The following is a 22,123-nucleotide window of genomic DNA, read 5'->3' as shown; positions in this document are numbered from 1 at the left end:
TTCATATATCTCACTGACTTTTATTGCTGGACCCTTGATTTTTAATTGCAGTAGTTCGATATCATTTTAAAATAGCAAAGCTATATTATACACATATGGCTGTGACTGCATTATTATGGTGTCTCAGATGCTTTATCCAGTGGTACCAAAGTGATGAAACAATCTCAGACTTTATCCATTTACAGACAAAAATTAATTATGAAACTGATATACTGTATATATACTTTAGTTGGCAAGGAATTAAATTTAGTTGAATAACAATGATTTTCTGTGTTCACCAAAATAGCATCCTGCTGTTTCCAATGCTTCATTGTTAAACCATTTGCCAAATTAATAGTCTCCCAATAGTATTTGGCAACAAAATCATGAAAACATAATCTCTGTCACTCAATACGTACAAGAGATAAATGTATACAATACCAAATTCCTTACTTGGACAACTGTCAGGATGTACACAGATTCCATCCTCTAGTACAGATCCATTACTACAGAAACATCCACTCTCACAAGTTGAATTTCTACAATCTCTGACAACTCCAAGTTCATTACAACTGACGTTCCAACCACACATCTGGTATTCCATGCCAGGTGAACATACTGAAACCAGTGAACAGTTACAGATTAAAACTTATTAAAAATTTGGTTACTTTAGTGTACACACAATCTGCAATATAACTCTATACTATACAACCAGACATTTAACTGCCACTGATTCTTGTTTACTAATAGCCAAATATTTAAATATTGTATAATGACTAAGTATACACCGACTATGACTTTTAGAACAATGTTCAAGTACAGAATGATACACATGCAGCTTGTATATACAATGCAGTACTGCTCAAATGTAACGTTATCTTGTAAGAGTGTGAGCAATCAAAAAACAAACTTGCTAACTAATGGGCATAGTATCCATTTTTCTCACAAGTATTCATCTCAAATGAAACAGGATGAATACTCTTAAGCAGGATGGATGCACACCTTTAATTACTGACTTTTTTAATTGCTCACACTCTCGTGAGATGACGTTGCATTTGAGCTGTACCATACTTCATATCACACACAAAACTTTAGCCAGCACTTGTGCTACACATTAATATAAAGCAATAATATTATCAGTCCCATCATGACAACCACTCAAGTTGAAGGCCTCTCTTTATCATGTCGTATGCAAAGCTACCAATGGATTTTCTTTGATTTCAACATAAAGATAAGACAAGCATACACAGGGTTTACAGATATACCATGCAATTCTGTGCAAAAGATCTACGTAACAAGAAAATAATATTAACAGAGATTACTACAGTCATGGATTTTTTGCTTGATGTGCTTTGCACATATGAGCTTGGACAACTTAATTGCAGACACAACATTAAAAATGTTACAAGTTAATTTATGATATACTATGATTCTTGCTCCTTATATAAAACACATTCATTCAATCAACCCATCAACTTTCACCAAAAGTTCATGATATTATGAACCCAGGCTATACTTTTAGATTATGAAGACTACATTCCTAAATTAGGAGTTTTACATAGTACTGTTTATAGATTGAAGTATATAGCTATAAACTTAAAAACACTTTTATTCTAATGAACTATATCCTACTAATGCAATTATTTCAGTAGTAAAATAAGATATATGAATGATGAGAGCTAATACAACATAGCTTTGGCATTGAGCAGATTGACAGGGAAGGGATTATTCCATTTAGCTATGTGTAATAGGTACAATCATTCATATTTCTCATTTTATTGCTGGAGCCATATATACTTTTTAAAACTTTTAAATTTCAGTAGTTTGATAACTTTTTGTTACAGCATAGCTTTGGTATATACATTTGGCTGTGACTGCTTTTTTTTAGGATGTCTCAATCTCCCTGTTCGTCTCAATCTCTCTGTTCGTCTCAAATGAGCTATGCAATAGGTTAAGGGGCATTTCTTATGTGTGATCATTTTATAAATACAGCTACAGATATTTATTCTCTCTTAAAGTAGCTTAAGAGCTATAAATAGTTTTGTGGCATCTACTTTAAGAAGGCAGGCAGGCAGGCAGGCGGGCGGGTGGGTGGGTGAGCGGGCGGGTGGGTGGGCAGGCAGGACAAAATCAAGTTTTGCAGGTGTTTTCTTGTTTCTAACACTGGGGTTGATGTTAAATGCACTAAGGATTTCATCACATAAGTCAGATATTTTTATGATAGTCACTACAGAAGTATTTTGGCAGGCATTGTTTGTTTTGGGGAGAACTCTGCTAAATAGTAATACCATGCTGTTTGATTATCAATGACTGCTACACAGTCCAGTAAGACACACTTTTAAAAGAATGTCATAAAATACAGTGTTGTTAACATGACTTGGGCGATTTGTGATGATTGGTGACTAATTATAAGTACAGTGGGTGCACTTTGTATACATGACTACTAAGTGAAAGAACAGTGGACTCGACAAAAGTACAGCACATCGTACAGAAGAACTTGCCATTTAAAGAGAAAGTTACAAGCAGCTGTCCTGGAAAGCAAACATTAAGGTTTCATCATGGTTGAGATTTCATTTGATATTTCATCACGGTCACCAATCCCTGCCTTGACAGTTCTATTAGTGAAAGTAGCACGTCTAGATGGAATTTCAGCCATCGCAATGCCATGTAGTTGACCCATCAAAACTTTGGTGTTATCTGAGCAATCAATGGCAGTCAGGTTTACGAGAAGAAACGAAGGTATGTGGGTTACTTTATGGGCTCATTTTTCACAGTTTATAGCACAGTTCAACACTCTCCCTCCCCATTATATACTCTTGGTAATATTGATGAAATTCTATAACACTGTAGCTATACTCCATTACAAGGAAAACTGTACCAGATATATGACTATGATAGCATGACAAAATGCACCCCACAGTAAATATCAATAATCAAAAAGTAGCCATTTTCACATGGTTTTTGGATATTGTATAACCCTACACATGTTGATTGTCACAAAATAAGAATCTTCCATATTTGGTGAACCATGCCTTAAAAAGTTGTAGGTGAGCTTTGCACACAAATTGTTGATATTTTTGCACAGCAAACAAATTAGACAAACTGGAGAATAAATGTAAGCATTTGATACATACAGTTGTGCCAACAGTGATGCAACCAAAGTTACTGTATGTATGTATATGTCGGGCTAAGTAAGCATAAACCCATGCCATTAGACATTATTGAGTGCAGCTTGTCAAAAGGCAGTGGTTAGTTAGTTACAGTTGTTGATCAGTACAAAATCCTGCAGCACAATGTATTTTATCATTTCTTTGTACTTATGTACAATTTACATAGTAACAAAAACTACTTACTTGGACACATGTCAGGATGTACACAGACTCCATCCTCTAGTACATATCCATTACTACAGAAACATCCACTCTCACAGGTTGAATTTCTACAATCTCTGACAACTCCAAGCTCGTTACAGCTGATGTTCCAACCACACATCTGATATTCCATGCCAGGTGGACAATCTACAACTAGATAATGATTACAGAGGTAATTAAATGATTCATAATAATCATGATATAGTCTTTCAGTCACATGGAATGCATTTGATTCTCAAATAAGACTTTTCAAATAAGACAAATTATTATAAATATCTTACTTGGACATGCAACAGGATGTACACAGACTTCATCCTCTAGTACATATCCATTACTACAGAAACATCCACTCTCACAAGTTGAATTTCTACAATCTCTGACAACTCCAAGTTCATCACAGCTGATGTTCCAACTGCATGCTTGATATTCCATGCCAGGTGGACAATCTATAACTAAGTAATAATTACAAGTTATAAAAGCTACCTCGTGACTTTTCTGATGTACTTTTCAATGTTAAGAAAGAATACTATTAAGCATCTAACTGGTGCTAACTCCTTTTTTACTAATTACTAATTAGTATTAACATAAGGACTGAAACAATTTAATTCAGTATGTATCAATTATAATTAAATGCCAAAATAATGACTACATACTTGCATTTGGTGCCATAAATGTAAGCGACATTGAGAAAGTCTGAATCCACAGTGGAACAGTGTAAGTTATACAGCAGTTCTAGTAAAACATTTGAGTTTTATGGTAGCTATTGCAAGTGTGCAAAAGATTAAGAAAACGAAGAATTTAAGCTGATTTGAAGCCGTGTATCTTGAGAATGCCTAGAGTGATTATTCTATAACTTGGTATGCTTATTACTGAAGGTAGAGGGCATTTCCATAGCAAAACGCATGTCATTTCATGAAGGTAGCACAGAGCTTTGTATGCATAAAATCGCATTGTTTGTTCTTCCTGCTACCAAAAGTGGCATGGTGCACCAGTTTCTTAGGCTGCATGACACACTACTGTGTGCTATACACCTGACATGATGTCACATGGTGCATAGCATACACTTAAAGGATGATTGTAAGTACACATGAATTATAGTTAATTCATGGCTATTACAATACGTCCTAAATTACCTGAGCTGACTGCCTAGTCATTTAAAGAATGAAGAATAACAAAGATTTGGTGTGTTTGTATCATTATGTATATGTTTTAATTGTCAGTAGCACCTTGTTACATCGTTACCTCAGTACTGAATTAATATGTCAGTGGGTTCTCCACTATCCAAACACTTGTGTGCCATTTCAGTTACAATAAAAGTTGGTAAGATAAGTGAATTTGTCTGAATAACTGAATCCCATTCATTTACATACAGGGTTCTGGTCAACTACTCTAATAGAACATACATTAAGGCTACGGAATAGTTTGAAATGCGTGGGCAGAACAAATTACAAAACCAAGCAGGGATAAATAATTTCAACAACTGTGTTGTGTTAGCAATACAACTAATTGTGCTTGTTTGTTTTTACTGTAGAATAAAGACTGGTGGTCCACAATAGAGCTATGTTTTATAAAAACGTGCCGCCAAAAACCAGACTAACAGATTACTGAATCCTTATAATTTCAACACAAGTGACTAAACAACTAAAATATCTAGGTCCTGTGGAAGCAATTTTTTTAAGTTACTGGTTGTATAGACGTTTTATTGAACTTTTAGTAGTTTTTTTGAGTGAAACAAGCTCTTTGAAGGCTTGTATCTGAATTACTGGGAGAAACACGCCAAAAATACCAAATTCAAATTTAACCCAGTACATTTACCCCCAAAACACCAAATTTATGTTTCAGCACCAAATTCACCTGAATTGTGCTTATTAAAATTTTTACCATTAACCTACCATCACGGCCATTTCTTGGCCGTCACCTTGGATTTCACATCTTTTTTCACCATGGCCTTTTAGGGGCCACACCTTTTTTATAGCTTGACTGTTTTTGATTAGATATCACTTCTTTTTGTATTTGTATACCTCAAAGCCAGCCTCTATGGCCGGCTTTGGGGCTTTTTAAACCTATCCTTTTTCTGAAGAATAAAAAGATAAAGCAGATTTTTAGTACTTCAACTGTTTTTGATTTCATCAGTAATTATACAAATTATATAAATATATTTATTACATGTCTATTATTCCCTACTGGATAACTTGTTCGCAGCTGATCTCTCTACTAAGGGACTTGAAATGTAGCTGAACTCTCTACAGGTTGATTTGTTTGTAGCTGAACTCTTTACAGGGTGATTTGTTTGTAGCTGAACTCTCTACAGGATGGTCTCTTTGTCACTGAACTCTCCACAAGGTGACTTGTTTCTAGCTGATCTCTCTACAAGATGACTTCCTCTAGCTGATCTCTCTACAGGGTGACTTATTTCTAGCTGATCTCTCTATAGGGTAACTTGTTTCTAGCTGAACGCTCTACAGAGTGGGTTCTTTGTAGCTGAACTCTCTACAAGGTGACTTCTTCTAACTGATCTCTCTATAGGGTGACCTGATCTCTCTGTATAGGGTGACTTTTATCTAACTGAACTCTCTACAGGGTGATTTGTTTGTAGCTGAACTCTGTACAGGATGGGTTCTTTGTAGCTGAACTCTCTACAAGGTGACTTCTTCTAGCTGATCTCTCTATAGGGTATCTGATCTCTCTGTAGGGTGACTTTTATCTAGCTGAACTCCCTACAGGGTGATTTGTTTGTAGCTGAACTCTCTACAGGGTAATCTATTTGCAGCTGAACTCTATCCAAGGTGATTTGTTTGTAGCTGAACTCTCTACAGGATGGTTTCTTTGTAGCTAAACTCTCTACAAGGTGACTTGTTTCTAGCTGATCTCTCTAGGCGGTGACTCCTTCTAACTGATTTCTCTACAGGGTGACTTATATAGCTGAACTCTGGTCTGTTCATAGTTGAACTCTCTACAGGGTGATTGTTTGTAGTTGAAATCACTTGTTTCAAACTGATCTCACTGTAGGGTAACTTGTTTGTAGCTGAACTCTCTACAGGATGGTTTATTTGTAGCTGAACTCTCTACAGGATGGTTTATTTGTAGCTGACCTCTCTACAAAGTGATTTTCTTGTAGCTAAACTCTATATAGGTTGATTTGTTTCTACCTGGATTTTCTACAGGGTGATTTGTTTGTAGTTGATTTCCCTATAGGGTTTCTTTGCAGCTGAGATCTCTACAGGGTGACTTCTTCTAGCAGAGCTCTCTCTCGTTCCTAGCTGATCTATCTACAGAGTAACCTGTATGTGTAACTGAACTCTTTACAGGGTGGTTGCTGAACTCTCTACACGGTGACTTGTTTGTAGCAAAATTAGTGACTTGTTTGTAGCTGAATTCTCTACGGAGTGACTTACTTGTAGCTGAACATTGTATAAATTATAAAGTGACTTGTCTGTAGCTGAAATCTCTACAGGGTTACTTGTTTGCAGCTGATCTCTATAGGGTAACTTGTTTGTATAGATGAACTCTCAACAGGGTAGTTTCTTTGTAGCTGAACTCTCTCCGCAGTGACTTGTTTGTAGCTGAATTCTCTAGAGAGTGTAGCTGAACTCTCTACAGGGTGCATGACTTGTTTATAGAACTCTCTTCAGTGTGACTTGTAATGTTCTGAATAACTACAGCGATATACTTGTAGCCGAACTCTTTATATGGATAATAACTACCTACTGTAAATGCCTGCACTTTCCCATACTTGCAGGTGAATCATGTGCATATTCAGTTGTAACGTGGGCACTTGTGATTTGCCTGATATTGTATATATGCATGTGGACTGCAGGTCCTAGGGTATATGCCCGTATATCAGGGATGAGAGCCACAGGCCCAGGCTTATGTGTATGTATCTGGCAATCACTTATACCTGCCCGTATAATAGTACCCATATTACAATTATTAATTACACTCTAAGGCATGTACAATCATGTATCTACACTGTAAATTTAACTATGCAAATTACCAATCACTAGAGCTGGGCAATATACTGATATTGTTAGTAATCTGTGATATTTAAGTCATACCGATTTTGATACTGCCTGTTTGTTTTAATACCGCCATACAGTCTGGGCACTATGGCCTCCTTGTGGGCTTGTTTCATACCATATTTAGAAGGTAACCAGACATGTGACAATGTTTGTAGGCAGGTGCTGATGTAGTCAGCTAACCAAACTATGTAAACAAGTTTGTTGGTGGTAATTTGTACCTGAGGTTTGCTGAGCTACCATGGTACTTTTGTTGAGGTAAATGGCAGTTACTTTAATACCAATGGCTTTACTATTAATACTGTGATATTTAGTAATACCATGATACTTTTTGTGGAAGGTATACCATTTGCTATTTTTCAATACTGCCCAGCACTATACCAATCACTTACTTGGACAACTGTCAGGATGTACACAGACTCCGTCCTCTAGTACAGATCCATTACTACAGAAACATCCATTCTCACAAGTTGAATTTCTACAATCTCTGACAACTCCAAGGTCATCACAGCTGATGTTCCAACCACACGCCCGATATTCCATGCCAGGTAAACAATCCAAAACTTGCAAAAAATTACAAAGTTTATATACGTACATTTAAGAACTTGGCATTGAATTTCATAGATAAAAGTAAAGCTAAACAAATTAATTGAAGGATGACTGACAGTTTATTTGTGATGACACACAAATAAATGCATAAATTTTAAAGTATAAGGAAAATTAAGAATTTTAAGTTTGATGAGGGATCATAGTAGTAAAAACAAGAGAGGTCACCTACACCTGAAGATATACTATAGTGGACATTAAATCCCTGCTTCAGTCTACTGAACTATGGATTGAATGTCCACTAGTATATCTTCAGGTATAGGTGACCTCACTTGTTTCCCAACTTTTTATTTCTATAATCCCTAATCAAAAACTTTTAATTTTTCTTTGCACTTGTTTGTTTACTTGTTTGTAACAATATTATGACTGATGAACCCATGCATACGCACTAGAGCCATAGGCGGCAGAGATAGGGGGGCCAGGGGGGCCATGGCCCCCACTTTTTTGGGACACTGTTTACAAGAAAAGATCGAGATACTCTAATAGAACAGTCAGGATCTGGATACTCTAATAGAGCAGTCACAGTATTCAGAGAAGCAGTGTAGCAAATTACTTAGCTACGTATGTGTAGTTATAATTGGTGGAGAGCAGCTATTGTCAGCAGGCTGTGACTTTTTTTTTTGGTCTTCAACTTATAGCTGGCCTGGCCCCCTCACTCTTTGGCCTGCTCCACTGCCCCTGACTAGAATGGAAAGAATGGTGCATCAAAGGGTGCCAGGCTTATTATTTATACCTGAAAGTATGCCCCAAATACCAATTATTGAAATTTCAAAGTGGTTATTCCGCTTCGTTTTCAGCTCATTATGCAGTGGTACAAATGAAGAAACACTAGAAGGATCTCTACAGTCAATCAGTCACAACAGAAAATTTGGATGATTCCAAACAAACATAGAGAAGCTATCATGTGGTGCTGCTGCAAATCAACATATTGTGCTGTCAGCAAAAATAACTGGGACACAAAGGAGGACAGTGGTAAGTCCATGAAGCATGCATTGCATGTACTGCGTTATGCCAATAGGCACCAATCAGGCTGAAGCTATGTCGAAAGGTGAGAAAATCAAGCCTGTAGCCTCAGCCATTATCAACTTACACTTAGCTGAAAGCATCAGTCAATCAGTCAGTCAGTCAGGTTTGGGCTTTTTCATTAAATAAAAAACTAGGTGGTACGCATGCTCATGAGCCTTGCATGAAATATAAACTATAATTATGCATAGATTGCTTTTAATTGTATGCACTTACAGTACTTCTACAGGTGGATTTGAATTGGATTTATGCATGATCATGATGTGTGGGAAATACTAAAAAATTTCTTTTGTGTTAGTGCCGAGAACTTCAATGAACTGGTCTATAGCACTATCCAGTGCCTTATGAATAGTATCAATATGTCATTTACTACACTACCAGAAAACTTGTTGATTGAAGTCACAACCAGCTCATGGCAGCTGGCACAGAACTGGTCAATAATTATCTATCTATGACTCCTAAACACATGCAAAACCATGTTCACATCATTGTGCACTCAGATGACATATTACACTACCGTCTACTATTGACGATGCAAGTAATGTTATTCACGTTATAACATCATTACCTCATAAAAACTCTGGCTAATTCATGGCAAACAACACAAGCTCTCATTGCATAATTACTTCTTTATGGAGAGAGCTCACAGTTCTCTAAATAACTTCACATTTCTGTGTACCATATACCTTCAAGATTTGGTTGAGGCACCAGGCATAGATTATAGAGGGTTGGGCAGGCGGTATTACAACTATGATGCTTCTTGTATCCCACAAGTCAAAGTAATACCGGTAAACAAAGCTATAAATACATTTTGCATTTTCATAACTGACAGGTACAAGTAGGCTGGTGTTGACAACTCAAAGTCTGTTGAGGTTTAGTCTATGGCACCACAAATAATCAACAAAAACACTGCCTTTGTAAGGCTGCTCTGAGTTATTCAATCACGTTATTCATGGCTATCACGTATCTGATTGCACAACAACCTTTGCAATAATGTACATTATCATCTGCTCAAACACAGCTACAAATAAATGTACAGAAAGTTCAAAACTGCAAGATTAACTTGCCTTGTGCTAAGGTGCCTGGCAATTAAAAATATGTAGCAACTATTTGGAAGTGTTTCAGGTTGTCCTGAAGGCATTTTTTGACCCAAAAACATTGTGGTAGGCCTTGTAGGCTACCAAAGAAAGCATATCTCTTAAAATGAAAGGAGGCATGGCCCCCACATATGCAAACCAAAATTAAGTGTAGCTTTGAGGCTTTGCATGTTGAGAATGTGTGATAGCCAAATTATAAAGGATATGACTAAAACACGGAACGGACTGGGAAAACGGACTCACAAACGGACTGGAAGGAACTCCCCTGAAAACGTTTCTTTGCCATAGAAACTCACTAAATCACTGCTACAAAGAATATAACACGTAACAACAGCCTTAAAACAAACCTCTAAACGTGTGCTCGAGCCACCATTACTACCCTGAGATAATTTACAAAGCGCCAGTCTGCCAGTTTGAGTGCCTGTGACAGCGAAGTTGTCGGTTAGCTACTAACAGTTTAAGCAAACAAAGATTTGTAGTAGCCAGCTGATTAAATACAACGTGGCCGCCACGAAGCCTACCTGTCACGAGCTGTCACCTGTAAAACTGAAGATCAGCCGTCAAACTAATTGCAGCAATTAACCAGACCATGAATTCCAAGTAACATGGTGTCTTAACAGGCTTAAAGCTTGTGTCTTGTCTTGTTTACACATGCGAAACGAAAGTGCGCTTTTAATTAAACACAAAATGAATTTAATTTCAGACTATCTTTAAGCGCAGGGCTTAATATCGGCTTGAGCAAACTTCGACATCATGTTCAGAGCAGTTCAGAGGTTTGTTTCAGGTCGTTGTTGCGTGTTATATTCTTTCTAGCACCTATACAGTGAATTTCTATGGCCAAAAAACGTTTTTAGGCAAGTTCTTTCCAGTCCATTTGCTAGTCCGTTTTCCCAGTCCGTTCCGTGTTTTAGTCATGTCCAATTATAAAATAGTTGCGACAATACTTCTGTTTGCATGGAGTTTGTTCAATTAGCAGTGCTTAGCAGCAGTGTTATTAGAGAATTACAAAGTAATTAGAAATTACAGTAACTTTATTTATTTGATAATTTTTATTAATTTGATAATTCTGTGTGCACTGTTACAAAACAGAAATCTTTTAGTTAAATCAGTAATAGCATATTGTGTAATATGTATACACAGAGGTGTAGCCAGAACCTGGGCCACCTGGCCCAGCCCAGGCATCAACAATTGCATAATCACTAACATGCATGCACTAGGTAACACACTATAAGCAATAACTTACTTGGACAACTGTCAGGATGTACACAGATTCCATCCTCTAGTACATATCCATTACTACAGAAACATCCACTCTCACAAGTTGAAATTCTACAATCTCTGACAACTCCAAGCTCGTTACAGCTGATGTTCCAACCACACATCTGATATTCCATGCCAGGTGGACAATCTACAACTAGATAATGATTACAGAGGTAATTAAATGATTCATAATAATCATAATATAGTCTTTCAGTCACATGGAATGCATTTGATTCTCAAATAAGACTTCTCAAATAAAACAAGTTATTATAAATATCTTACTTGGACATGTATCAGGATGTACACAGACTCCATCCTCTAGTACATATCCATTACTACAGAAACATCCACTCTCACAAGTTGAATTTCTACAATCTCTGACAACTCCAAGTTCACTACAACTTATGTTCCAACCACACATCTGATATTCCATGCCAGGTGAACAATCTAAAACTTGTAAAAAATTACAAAGTTTATTTGTGATGATACACAAATAAATGCATAAATTTATACTTACTGTACTACTAAGCAAAGCAACTGCTTCACATAGCTTTTGGCCGTTAAACCCTAGAACAGTGTATTATGTGAAACTTGCCTATATAGAATCAATCAACTTACTTCAACTTTTGATCACTTAGTGTAAAAACATAAGTGGTTGTCATTTTATTCTTACAACACATGAAGCTATCAACATGCTACATGTAAATGAACTCCTTTGCAGTGAAATCAAAAAAAAAGAATGAGTACAATAGAGGACGCAGGAAAGTCCATAATGCATCAGGGCTATAGTGTTGTATAGTCGTCTGAAGGTATCAGTTACGTACGTAGTTAGGTAGATATATAGTTACTTAGTTAGCTATTAAAAACTTTGTTCAATGAAAACATTATTAAAACTCTGGAGGTTGAGTATGCATAACCACCGTACCATCTTTTCCAAGTCATTTTGAAGGAAAGGTGAGGCTGTTTACTGAAATTGTTTCTGCTAAATGTATGTGTGTGAGTGTGTGTCTGTCCATGTTGGGCTATTCAGGTATTTAATGACACAAACAATTCCTTACTTGGACAACTGTCAGGATGTACACAGACTCCATCCTCTAGTACAGATCCATTACTACAGAAACATCCACTCTCACAAGTTGAATTTCTACAATCTCTGACAACTCCAAGTTCACTACAACTTATGTTCCAACCACACGTCTGATATTCCATGCCAGGCAAGCAACCTGAAGCTATATTATGTGTAGTAAACAATTACAGAGGTAAATACATGATAAATTTAGAGCTGCAACTTAATCAATTGTAGTGAAGGTTTACAAGGTGATAATTAATGGGTCAAAGTACGTAGCTTTAATTATTGCCCATCATATGTGCTACTGCTACTGTAGTTTTATTATTGACAAGTTTCGGTACAAAATTTTGTCTAGTTTGATTACATTAAAACATTTAGAAGATTGCTGAAAGTGCCATTTTGAGTCACTCTGAAAGCACATATAAGCTTCATATAAGAAAAGTGAGGCTGGTTTTGGGGTGATATTTTTGGCAGGCAACCACAAACCTTCTACTGTACTGTACGCATAAAAATATACTTTAGTGCATTATTAACTTACAGCAGTTTGTTTAAGTTACTTGATATGTATGTTTCCTTAGCAAATTGATCAATAAATTACAAAAGAATTAGTATGTAACACAAAACTGTGCCAAAACAGCTTTTTATTGCCTGCAAATAGCCTGTTGTAAATACTTATGGTTAGATAAGTTGACTTTTAGTTGAAATGCTTCAAATTATACCTTGAAATTAATTCTAGTGAACTTTGAGGCATTATGAAAGTTTAAATGGTTTGACTTTCTGGGGGCTGGACCCTGAGACCCATTAATGCCATTCTATACTCTGGTTAGCCTCCTCACATCAAGTTCCTCCACCACCGGCATGAGTATCATGCCTGAAGCATGAGAGTTAGATTCTCTAGTATATACAAGGAAGAGACATGTTCCACTTCAACTCAAAGGGATTAACTACTCCTAGTACTACATACATGTATATATTACTAGGGACCAGAGCTAAAGGTAAAAATTATGATAAAATGACCATATATATTATAGTGAACCGTATACTCATATAATGCTCATACATTGCGTCTTCGAAGCACTGCTGCACAACATATTGTTGAACTCCTCTTACTGTAGTTTGGCAAACATGATGATACCAAAGGTTTTACCATGAGCACCTTTCTGCTTTAAAAAACAGGTGCCCAAATAATTGTGGAAATTTTAAATAATTAGTTCACACATATTTTACCTATTTTACTGTATGTGTAAACAACCAAAAATATAGTTTTGTAGTATTAGACTACCCTAATAGAACAGTCACTACTCTAATAGAGCAGTCATTCCTGTAGTTTGGTTAACCAAGAATCTGGATAGGTGGGGTCAAGATAACTAATATAATATTATGCTAGCTCTACTGTAAAATTTATGCTTACACAAACGTGGAATTCTGCAAAACTACTTACATATATATTTTGCATAAATTGGTAGCCATAATCTCTGCTGGCTTTACCTCACCTTATAATTTAGCTTTGCAAATCGTGAGGCCATGTCCTCAATTATTAATTCTCATTGATGATTGTTACATATATCATAATATTAGTGAATAACACTGCAAATGAAGTTGTGAATTTAAGAACAATTGCACTATGAAGTGCAGATAAATATTATGTACTTACATCTATAAAATAATGGGACCAGATTTTCAAGAATCTTACACACACACACACACATAGACACACACTACACACACACACACACACACACACACACACACACACACTTCTTGTCTCAGATTCATCTTCAATCTGGACCCCAACCCTCCTGCCCTATACGTACACGCACGTACATGCACGCACGCACGCACGCACACACACACACATACATACAAACATTCAATTTTATAAACTTGAAACATCATAACTATATGTCACAAAGTAGCTTAAAATCTGACATTTCTCTGTCTATTAAGCTATGTTGTTGCTCACAGTTGAGCACATTTCAGGCCAAATCAATTATTATAACACACTCCCTTTAAATATGTTAGTTATGCAGTAGATACAACTACCATCCAAACACAACTGATGCACAAATTTTAACAGTATTTTAGTCATGATGCTTTTAGTATTCATTGGCGATCAATTTACACATCAGTTGTAGCCGAATAACCTTACTACTTTTATACTTTACTTCAGTATAATTGATATCATATAGTACCACACTGTTACAGTGCTCACCTGAAGTTATCAAGCCACAGAGAAGCAAAAGCATCTGAAAGCCAGCCATGTTTATCCTATATAAAGTAACCAAGTTGTCACACACCACTGACATACACTACACAAAATATTAATGTAATAAACACAGTGGAACGGGAAAACCAACAGAGACACCATTGTAATATCAAACAATTAACATTTACAGTAACAAAAGACAAACTAAGCATAATATGTACCATAATAGTAGTACATATAACATTTTTGGTTGGTGATACCAATTTGCTCCCATGATCAAGCTTGCTACGATGGCCACTTATCACTCTTCACACCAACGTTGTAAATTACATAAAGCCAGTTAACCCAAAAGAGATTATAATAAGTCTGTTCCTCTATTTGGATAATGGAATCCACACAAAACAGCCAAGCTATGAGAAAGGGTGTGGCCTCAAAAACTTGGTGACAAAGGTGGCAGCAAAGATACGACTGCTTCCTCTGAGTTCACAACTTTTTACCAAGACTTCTTTGAGGCTGCACCATTTTTTCCACAGCTTGGCTGCTTTTGTGTGGATTTGATTTCTTCCTGTACTTTATTTGGTCCTAAAGTCAGCCAGGGTAAGAACACTGGCTTTGGGGTTTGTTTTTACCTGATCTACAGACACAATAATGCTTATTGAAGAGCTGCATTGCATGTTTTATTTGTCCATTTGTTAATATTATTACAATACTCTAACAGAGTTCACATTTGTGACAACTTCTAATAGAGCTTCAGCACTTGTGCTGTAAAGTATAAATAGATAAATAAATGTTCTAGAACAATCTAGAATTTCCATTGGTAGATCTATGAAATTACATTTAAGCTTGAATTTTCATTTATATAGTAAAAATAAGTGAGGTGAACAGTTGTTGTAGCAGTGGCACAATAGTTAAGTATTTGGGTGCTTAGTATAGAGGTCCCTTTTCCAAACCCGGTACATTTTTGACATTTTTCATCCCCGTGTGACTGATCTATTAGAGTATCTAGACTGCACTACAATTGTTTGGGTTTTGAGTGTAACTCTGGAGTTGTTAATCTTTTGTCTTTCAAACTATCAGAAGGCACTGCTACAATGGATAGTATAAGTATAAACCAAATTTCAAGTTGTTATTATCCTGTAGCTGCAACAAACATATGTAAGTACTGTAAGATCTTTTCTATGCAAATATACATTCAAGGGACTTATTAACACTGCAAAAAATATGTTTCCATGATGTTTCTATACTGAAACTTTAATGAAATTTCCAGGAAATGTATTTGTTTTCCACTAAAAATTGTCATAAATCATGTACATTTCCTGAATGGAATTTGGCACATCTTTTACAAAATGTAAATTGTTTGTGACAATACCTTACACAATTCCATTAAGTTTACATTTCCATTAAACCAGGGATTTTGCACATTGCTGACAACAGTGTTGGGACAGTTACTTTTTATAAGTAACTAGTTACATTTTATAAGTAACTAGTTACATATTACTCGCAACAGAACTATTTAGTTACAGTTACATATTACCGAAAAAAAAGTTACTATAATAATATTACATATTATATTACTTTGTGTCCACAGCCTTAAGTTGTCACGTGTGAAACTACCACCTTATCATGTGACATGATTGCATTGTTGGGCAATGTGCAAATCTTGGTTATAAGCAAGAAGCTGGTGAATAAGCTTCATTCAGTAGGCTTCATTACTTCATTGTGGCTAGGCGTTACACAGTAGATTACTAACAAGATTAGTAACTTCGTTTCTTGTAGTAATAATATTACGTAATTTTAGACTTGTTACAGTAACTATATTACTTAGGTAACGCGATACATTAGTAAGTAAAGTAACTTGAGTTATATTACCTGTGTTTATAGCGTATTTCGTTATATTACTTAGTTACCACAAAAGTAATAATATTATGTAACGCGTTACTCCCAACACTAATGGATATATGAAAATCTCAAGGAATGTCACAAATTGTTATACCCAAGTAAACCACAGGAAACACATTTTTGTCCAGTGTACATAGCTGAAGTGTTTACTGGGTGATAAGTAACAAAATTGAACTCTCTAATGACTTGCAAAGTTATGTACGTAATTGAATGCTCTACAGGAAGACTTATTGTAGCTTGACTCTCTACAAGGTGACTTGTAACTCTTTACAGGGTGACTCGTAACATAGCTAAACTCTCTACAGGGTGACTTGTAATGTACAGTAGCTGAACTCTCTATAGGGTAGCTGTACTCTCTATAGGGTGACTTACAATGTACAACAGCTGAACTATCTATAGGGTAGCTGAACTCTCTACATGGTGACTTGTTTGTAGCTGAATTCTCTACAGGACGGCTTGTGTGTAGCTGAACTCTCTAGTGACTTGTTTTTAGTGCTGCCATGATATATCCACACATCAATAGTATATTGATCAATAACAAGTATGATATGGCCAATCAGATTTATCAATGGTTGCATAATGGTACAAGGTGTATAGTTCAATGATGTGGTGGAACAAAAACTTATGGTATTGTTTGACATTTAATTAAGTTATGTGTTAATTGTTTAGCAGTGGCCACAAGCCATGCCAAAAGTAAACTGTGATAGTGTAAGGATTCTTTGTAGTGCCAGCCACTTGTCTCAACTGTATGTTATAGTTAAAACTCTGACACGCGTGTATACACAAAATACAACATGAGGGGACATGTTGAAAGGCTAATACAATACAAGGCAAAGCCAAGCACTGTATTTGCCTTGAGATACCCCCAAGTGCTGTATCTTTTATAACTTCTTATCAAGTCACCACAAGTATTATAGGCTGACTTGTCATGCCTAAAGTATAAACTGAGGTAAGGAGCAAGTTTAAAATTGGTTTGCAGATATATGAGCCATCGTAGGAATGCCTTTAGATGGTTTGAAAGGAACCAAATGTGTGTAAATACCATTAGTTTTCATGCCCTCAGGCAAACCACTTGGAAAACTTGATATTTAGATGGATTAATCATCGTAGAAAATCCTTTCAGTACTACAGAAGTATGGGATTAAAAGCCATTGAGTTATAAAATTATATGTGAAAACTAACTATGTAAAGCAAGTATGTAATTGAGATACTCCATTGACATTCTCCACAAAAGCCATTTTTGTAAACACTCCATTTATTTGGAACACTATACCACACTGATCATTTTTATGCAAATTAGTGGTCATAACTTCACAAATATTCATCAGCTTCAACCAAAAATTGTTAATAGTGCTTGCATTTAGAACCCCTTCAAGCTTGATCAGATTATGTGTTTATGTTTTATAGCATTCTTTGTAAATCGTGTAAAAAGAAGATTTACTTAAAATGTGGTATGTGGACTGCCCTACCAGACAGGCAACTCCACAATAAAATTTCTTCCATTCAAGTAATTGATCATGGAGTTACAAAAAGTGTTAAAATTGCATTTTCTTTCTTCCTGTCAGTATACCCATGGTGTAGGAGCATAAAGCTATAGTGATAGTTGGATAGCAGTACTGATATCAAGACACATAGCAATCTATTGTACAGCTCAAGAAAGCTTACTTGACACACCTGGGTGTAGAGGTTAAATAATAAACAAATATCTGTACATTTATCAAGTGTGTGGCATTCCATCATGCTGAATTAGACAAAACTTAACATCTATGCACAAAACTTTGTGTTTGAGTTGTGACTAAACCTCTACTTGTGGTTTGAAAATAAAAGGTTTAAGAAAAACTACTGCAGAAACCAGTTCGATAAGGTGTTTTACATCTAACACTAATTCGCATTAAGTATACAATTGGTCTTATTGTAATTGTTCTTTTTGATTTGTCCGTACGTTATCTTTTTTTTTTTTGAAGGTGTACAGTATAGGTAGATAAATAAACAAGAGCAGATTGATGGATGAAAATAATGATTATATGAAAACAATCCTTTGGTAGAACAATTGAATGCAGGTAAGGGGTAGTAATTAATGTGTTGTATAATAAGCTATTACTAAAAATAGTTACAATACTAAAGATAGACCAATCCAAAATGTTAATAGGATCTTCAATACATGAATAATCACACAGTTAAGATGTCACATAGTTCTCCTGTCATATTTGGTCAATTATGCTTAGAGTAAGTGCTTGTATTATAGGAAAAAGGTTTGTACGCATCACTCATCATAAGTTGACTACAAATTCAGTTATAATTCTTTAATTTGCTTTATCATTATATAAATACTGTCCCCCTAATTATCTTTGTTCCCTTCACTATATACTGTAAACAGCCCTAAAAACATTCTGCGTGAAAGTTTCATGAATTTGATGAATACAGTGACAAACATGAACTACATTTATGACACACTGCGTTAGAGGCAGCTGTAGTCAGCATTGTGAAACTTCTATGCTGGCATGTAGCAAGTCAACTAAGCAACACAGTCATGTTTTGACTGCCAGCAGCATTACCTATTTACTATATATAGTTACTGTGATGAATACAGGGGGTGCATGTGTACATTTTAAATCTCTTTCAATTTGCAATTTTAAAAGTTCAAAATTTGATCTGAAATAGCTATTTTTCAACAATATTCTTGTTATGGTATACTACTTCAGTTTAAATTGTTTTAAGTTAGAGGGATACTTTCCTTCCAGATCTCAATTTTTTCAGTTCCATATTTGGTTTAAAGTTGCTTCCATATTATAGCCTGTCTTTGACAGTTTCCAAGAGCTAGAAAGCATACACGCAGCTTCCTCTATAACTGGGTTCTTGCACATTAATGAGGACTTCTTTTAGTCTGCTTTTTCCTCTTACTATAGCTCATTAAATCTAAACTATATTAAAAGTTTACATCATCATACAGTACAATAGTACTAGTAAGGACCATAAAGGTTTGGGGATGGCCCATGAAAAATATCACCCAAAAACCAGCATTACTTTTCCCTGACGACGATGAAGAGGCATTGGTTTGGTAAAACTAAGCCCAAACAAGCCTTCAGATCAACCCGAAATGCTTCAACAAGTTACTATGAAATTTATTAAATGGGTCGTCTAGTGACTGATTGACTGACTGAGTAGCTGACTGACTGACTGACTGACTGACTGATGCCTTCAGACAAGCATAACTCAATAATGGCTAAGGCTATGTGCCTTCACTATTCGGCATCGCTTCAGCCGGACACAGGCCTTTTGCCTTACCACAGTACATACAACGCATTCTTCATGGACTTACCAGTATCCTCCTTTGTGTCCCATTCATCTTGCTGACAGCAAAGGGTGTTGATTTGGTAGTAGCGCATAATGGCTTCCCTTCGTAACGGCAATTGTTCATATTTTTCATAGTAGCTACTTTGATTGCAGATGTGCTTTTCGAACAGTTCATGATTCGTAATGTTGTGTAACAGGTTGAACATAGCTAAAAATGAAGCATAATAAATATTTCACTTTTCAGATGATAATCAGTAGCTGGGACATGTGGCACTATTTCTTTCTTTTGATGCGGTATGTTAGCGTTCACCAGTCATAATAATTTTATAGATCTTATAAAAAAGTTAACAAACAAGTACACAAAAATTTGGAATTTGTAGGGACCATAGCACATCGAAAAGAAGTACTGAAACAAGCTGGAGTAGTACATGATATTAAATCACAGTAAAACAATAAGAAGTGTACTGTGCTCAAGATACCATAATGGAAATGCACAGTAGGGATATAACACTTCTTATTGTTTTATATACTGTGATTTAACATCATGCACTACTCCAGCTTGTTTCAGTATGATGTGCTATGGTCCCTACTCTAGTTGAAAATTCCAAATTTTCTGTACTTATAGGACTACAGAGCACAAAATATTTACAAAACTTTAATGCAAATACTGTGTGTAGCAAATACTCATCTTCTCTGTCCTCCAAGCAGTGTATGCACCTCCCGTTCTATAACTTATGACTATAGTTGCAAAAACAATAGTTTTTAAGCCACTGACCACAGCTACTCTATATACCTCATTTACCACTGCCGAGCATAGATTTCTAGCTATTAGCTAAATCACATCAGGTTTCCAAAGCTTGTAGTTATAATTTAGGCTAACTGATACTAACATAAGGTAAGTGGAAGTAACTTTGTGGTTTCCACTTAGCTTAATTGTAACTATAAGCTAAAAAGTATCAAAAAATTCTTCAGTAATAGCCTAAACACAAAGAGTTATCTAGCCACTTTTTATGCAGTACAACTATGACCTACCACTCTACTAAAAATCGTTTGCTAACAATCAGCCAAGCACTTGCTGTGGAAGACTTTGAAAGAGCATGTATACCTTGATTTGAAATACCCATAAGTCGACAATGCAGAGAAGTATAATCTCTCAAAATCAGGTATTAAGTGGGCAATAGATGGCTACAAGTTTAACGTGGCAGTGGTTAAGATTCAAAATCACGTTTTGAAGTGTTGTTTTATATAGGCATGATAAAAAAAGCAAATGTCCAGAGTTAGGAACATGCGCAGACTTTCCACATACCTACCCAGTTTCATTTTGTACTCATCTTAGCTAATTAGCTACTCTGCGAGAATGCAAAATGATTCACGGAGTTACAGTAGTGTAGCTATCCAATAATTAATATCTCAAAACAATAGCTACATGTATACACATAATACACATAGCCAATTAGCTAGTGATTGACTTGTTCTGATTGATTGATTGTATTGCAGGGGCTAAAAAAGGGGCTAGTTGTGGCCAAAAAGCTAGTTGTAAATGACTTTTGGCTAGTTGTAAAAGTCAGACTAAATACCAAGCTGCACCACAGAAAAGAATAAAGACAAAATTACATACATGTGCTGTGCATGTTTACAGGGATTTGACTAAAAGTAACTCAAGATCCAGTCTTGAGATTGCCATTTTTCAAAAATTGTCAGCTTGTCACTGTGGTCCACTAAAATTGCAAATTACAGTTATGGTCATTTTCACAATCCATGCACTATTGATATAAAATAATTGCCTTAAAATCTTATAAAACTTTGATCTAAAGAATTGGCTTGTACATCACTGTAAGTTTGTTTGCTATTTCCTAGTTCCAGGTCTCAGTCACTTATCTCAATGTGCTTCCAGATTCAATATTGCCACAATTATATAGGTAAATATGCTCCCACACTCCCTGAAATCTCTTCAATCATTTCCGTCACTGACATTTTGCTACACAACATCCGTAACAATATAGAACACAAAATACAAAATAGGTAATTCGAACATAATTTTTTAAAATGTACTATTACTACCCCCCAATCTCAGGTTTGGGCTAGTTGCAAAAAATAGTTTTTTTAGCTACTATTGTATTGTGTTGTATTTGTTACTGTGCAGAGCTGTATAAGGCACAGGAAAATTGCATTTTTTTGTACAACAGATAGGATGATTAATATATAGCTACAAACCAGTTTAACAAAATGGATTTATTGATTGTTTTATCCCCTTGTAGCTAATCGGCTACAGCCATTCCTTACAGGAGGAAAACACACATTTT

The 22,123-nt window shown here is 35.8% G+C and overlaps 1 protein-coding gene across 1 annotated transcript in view; it reads right to left on the bottom strand.

Annotated features, from left to right (window-relative positions):
• The window catches only part of LOC136254960 (sushi, von Willebrand factor type A, EGF and pentraxin domain-containing protein 1-like), a 73,072-nt gene extending 60,511 nt beyond the window's left edge, over positions 1–12,561 (bottom strand). Inside the window, exons 1-7 of the mRNA XM_066047680.1 lie at positions 12,411–12,561; positions 11,635–11,805; positions 11,336–11,506; positions 7,759–7,929; positions 3,632–3,802; positions 3,333–3,503; positions 433–597 (exon numbers count right to left, since the gene is read on the bottom strand). Coding sequence (XP_065903752.1) covers positions 433–597; positions 3,333–3,503; positions 3,632–3,802; positions 7,759–7,929; positions 11,336–11,506; positions 11,635–11,805; positions 12,411–12,561 — 1,171 coding nt within the window. The remainder of the gene's footprint in view (positions 1–432; positions 598–3,332; positions 3,504–3,631; positions 3,803–7,758; positions 7,930–11,335; positions 11,507–11,634; positions 11,806–12,410) is intronic.
• Positions 12,562–22,123: the final 9,562 nt, after the last annotated feature.

Source organism: Dysidea avara, chromosome 5 (assembly GCF_963678975.1).
Source record: "Dysidea avara chromosome 5, odDysAvar1.4, whole genome shotgun sequence".
Taxonomy (NCBI): Eukaryota; Metazoa; Porifera; class Demospongiae; order Dictyoceratida; family Dysideidae; genus Dysidea; species Dysidea avara.
The sequence above is the reverse complement of the archived record's forward strand: the minus strand, read 5'-3'. Positions and strand labels throughout refer to the sequence as shown.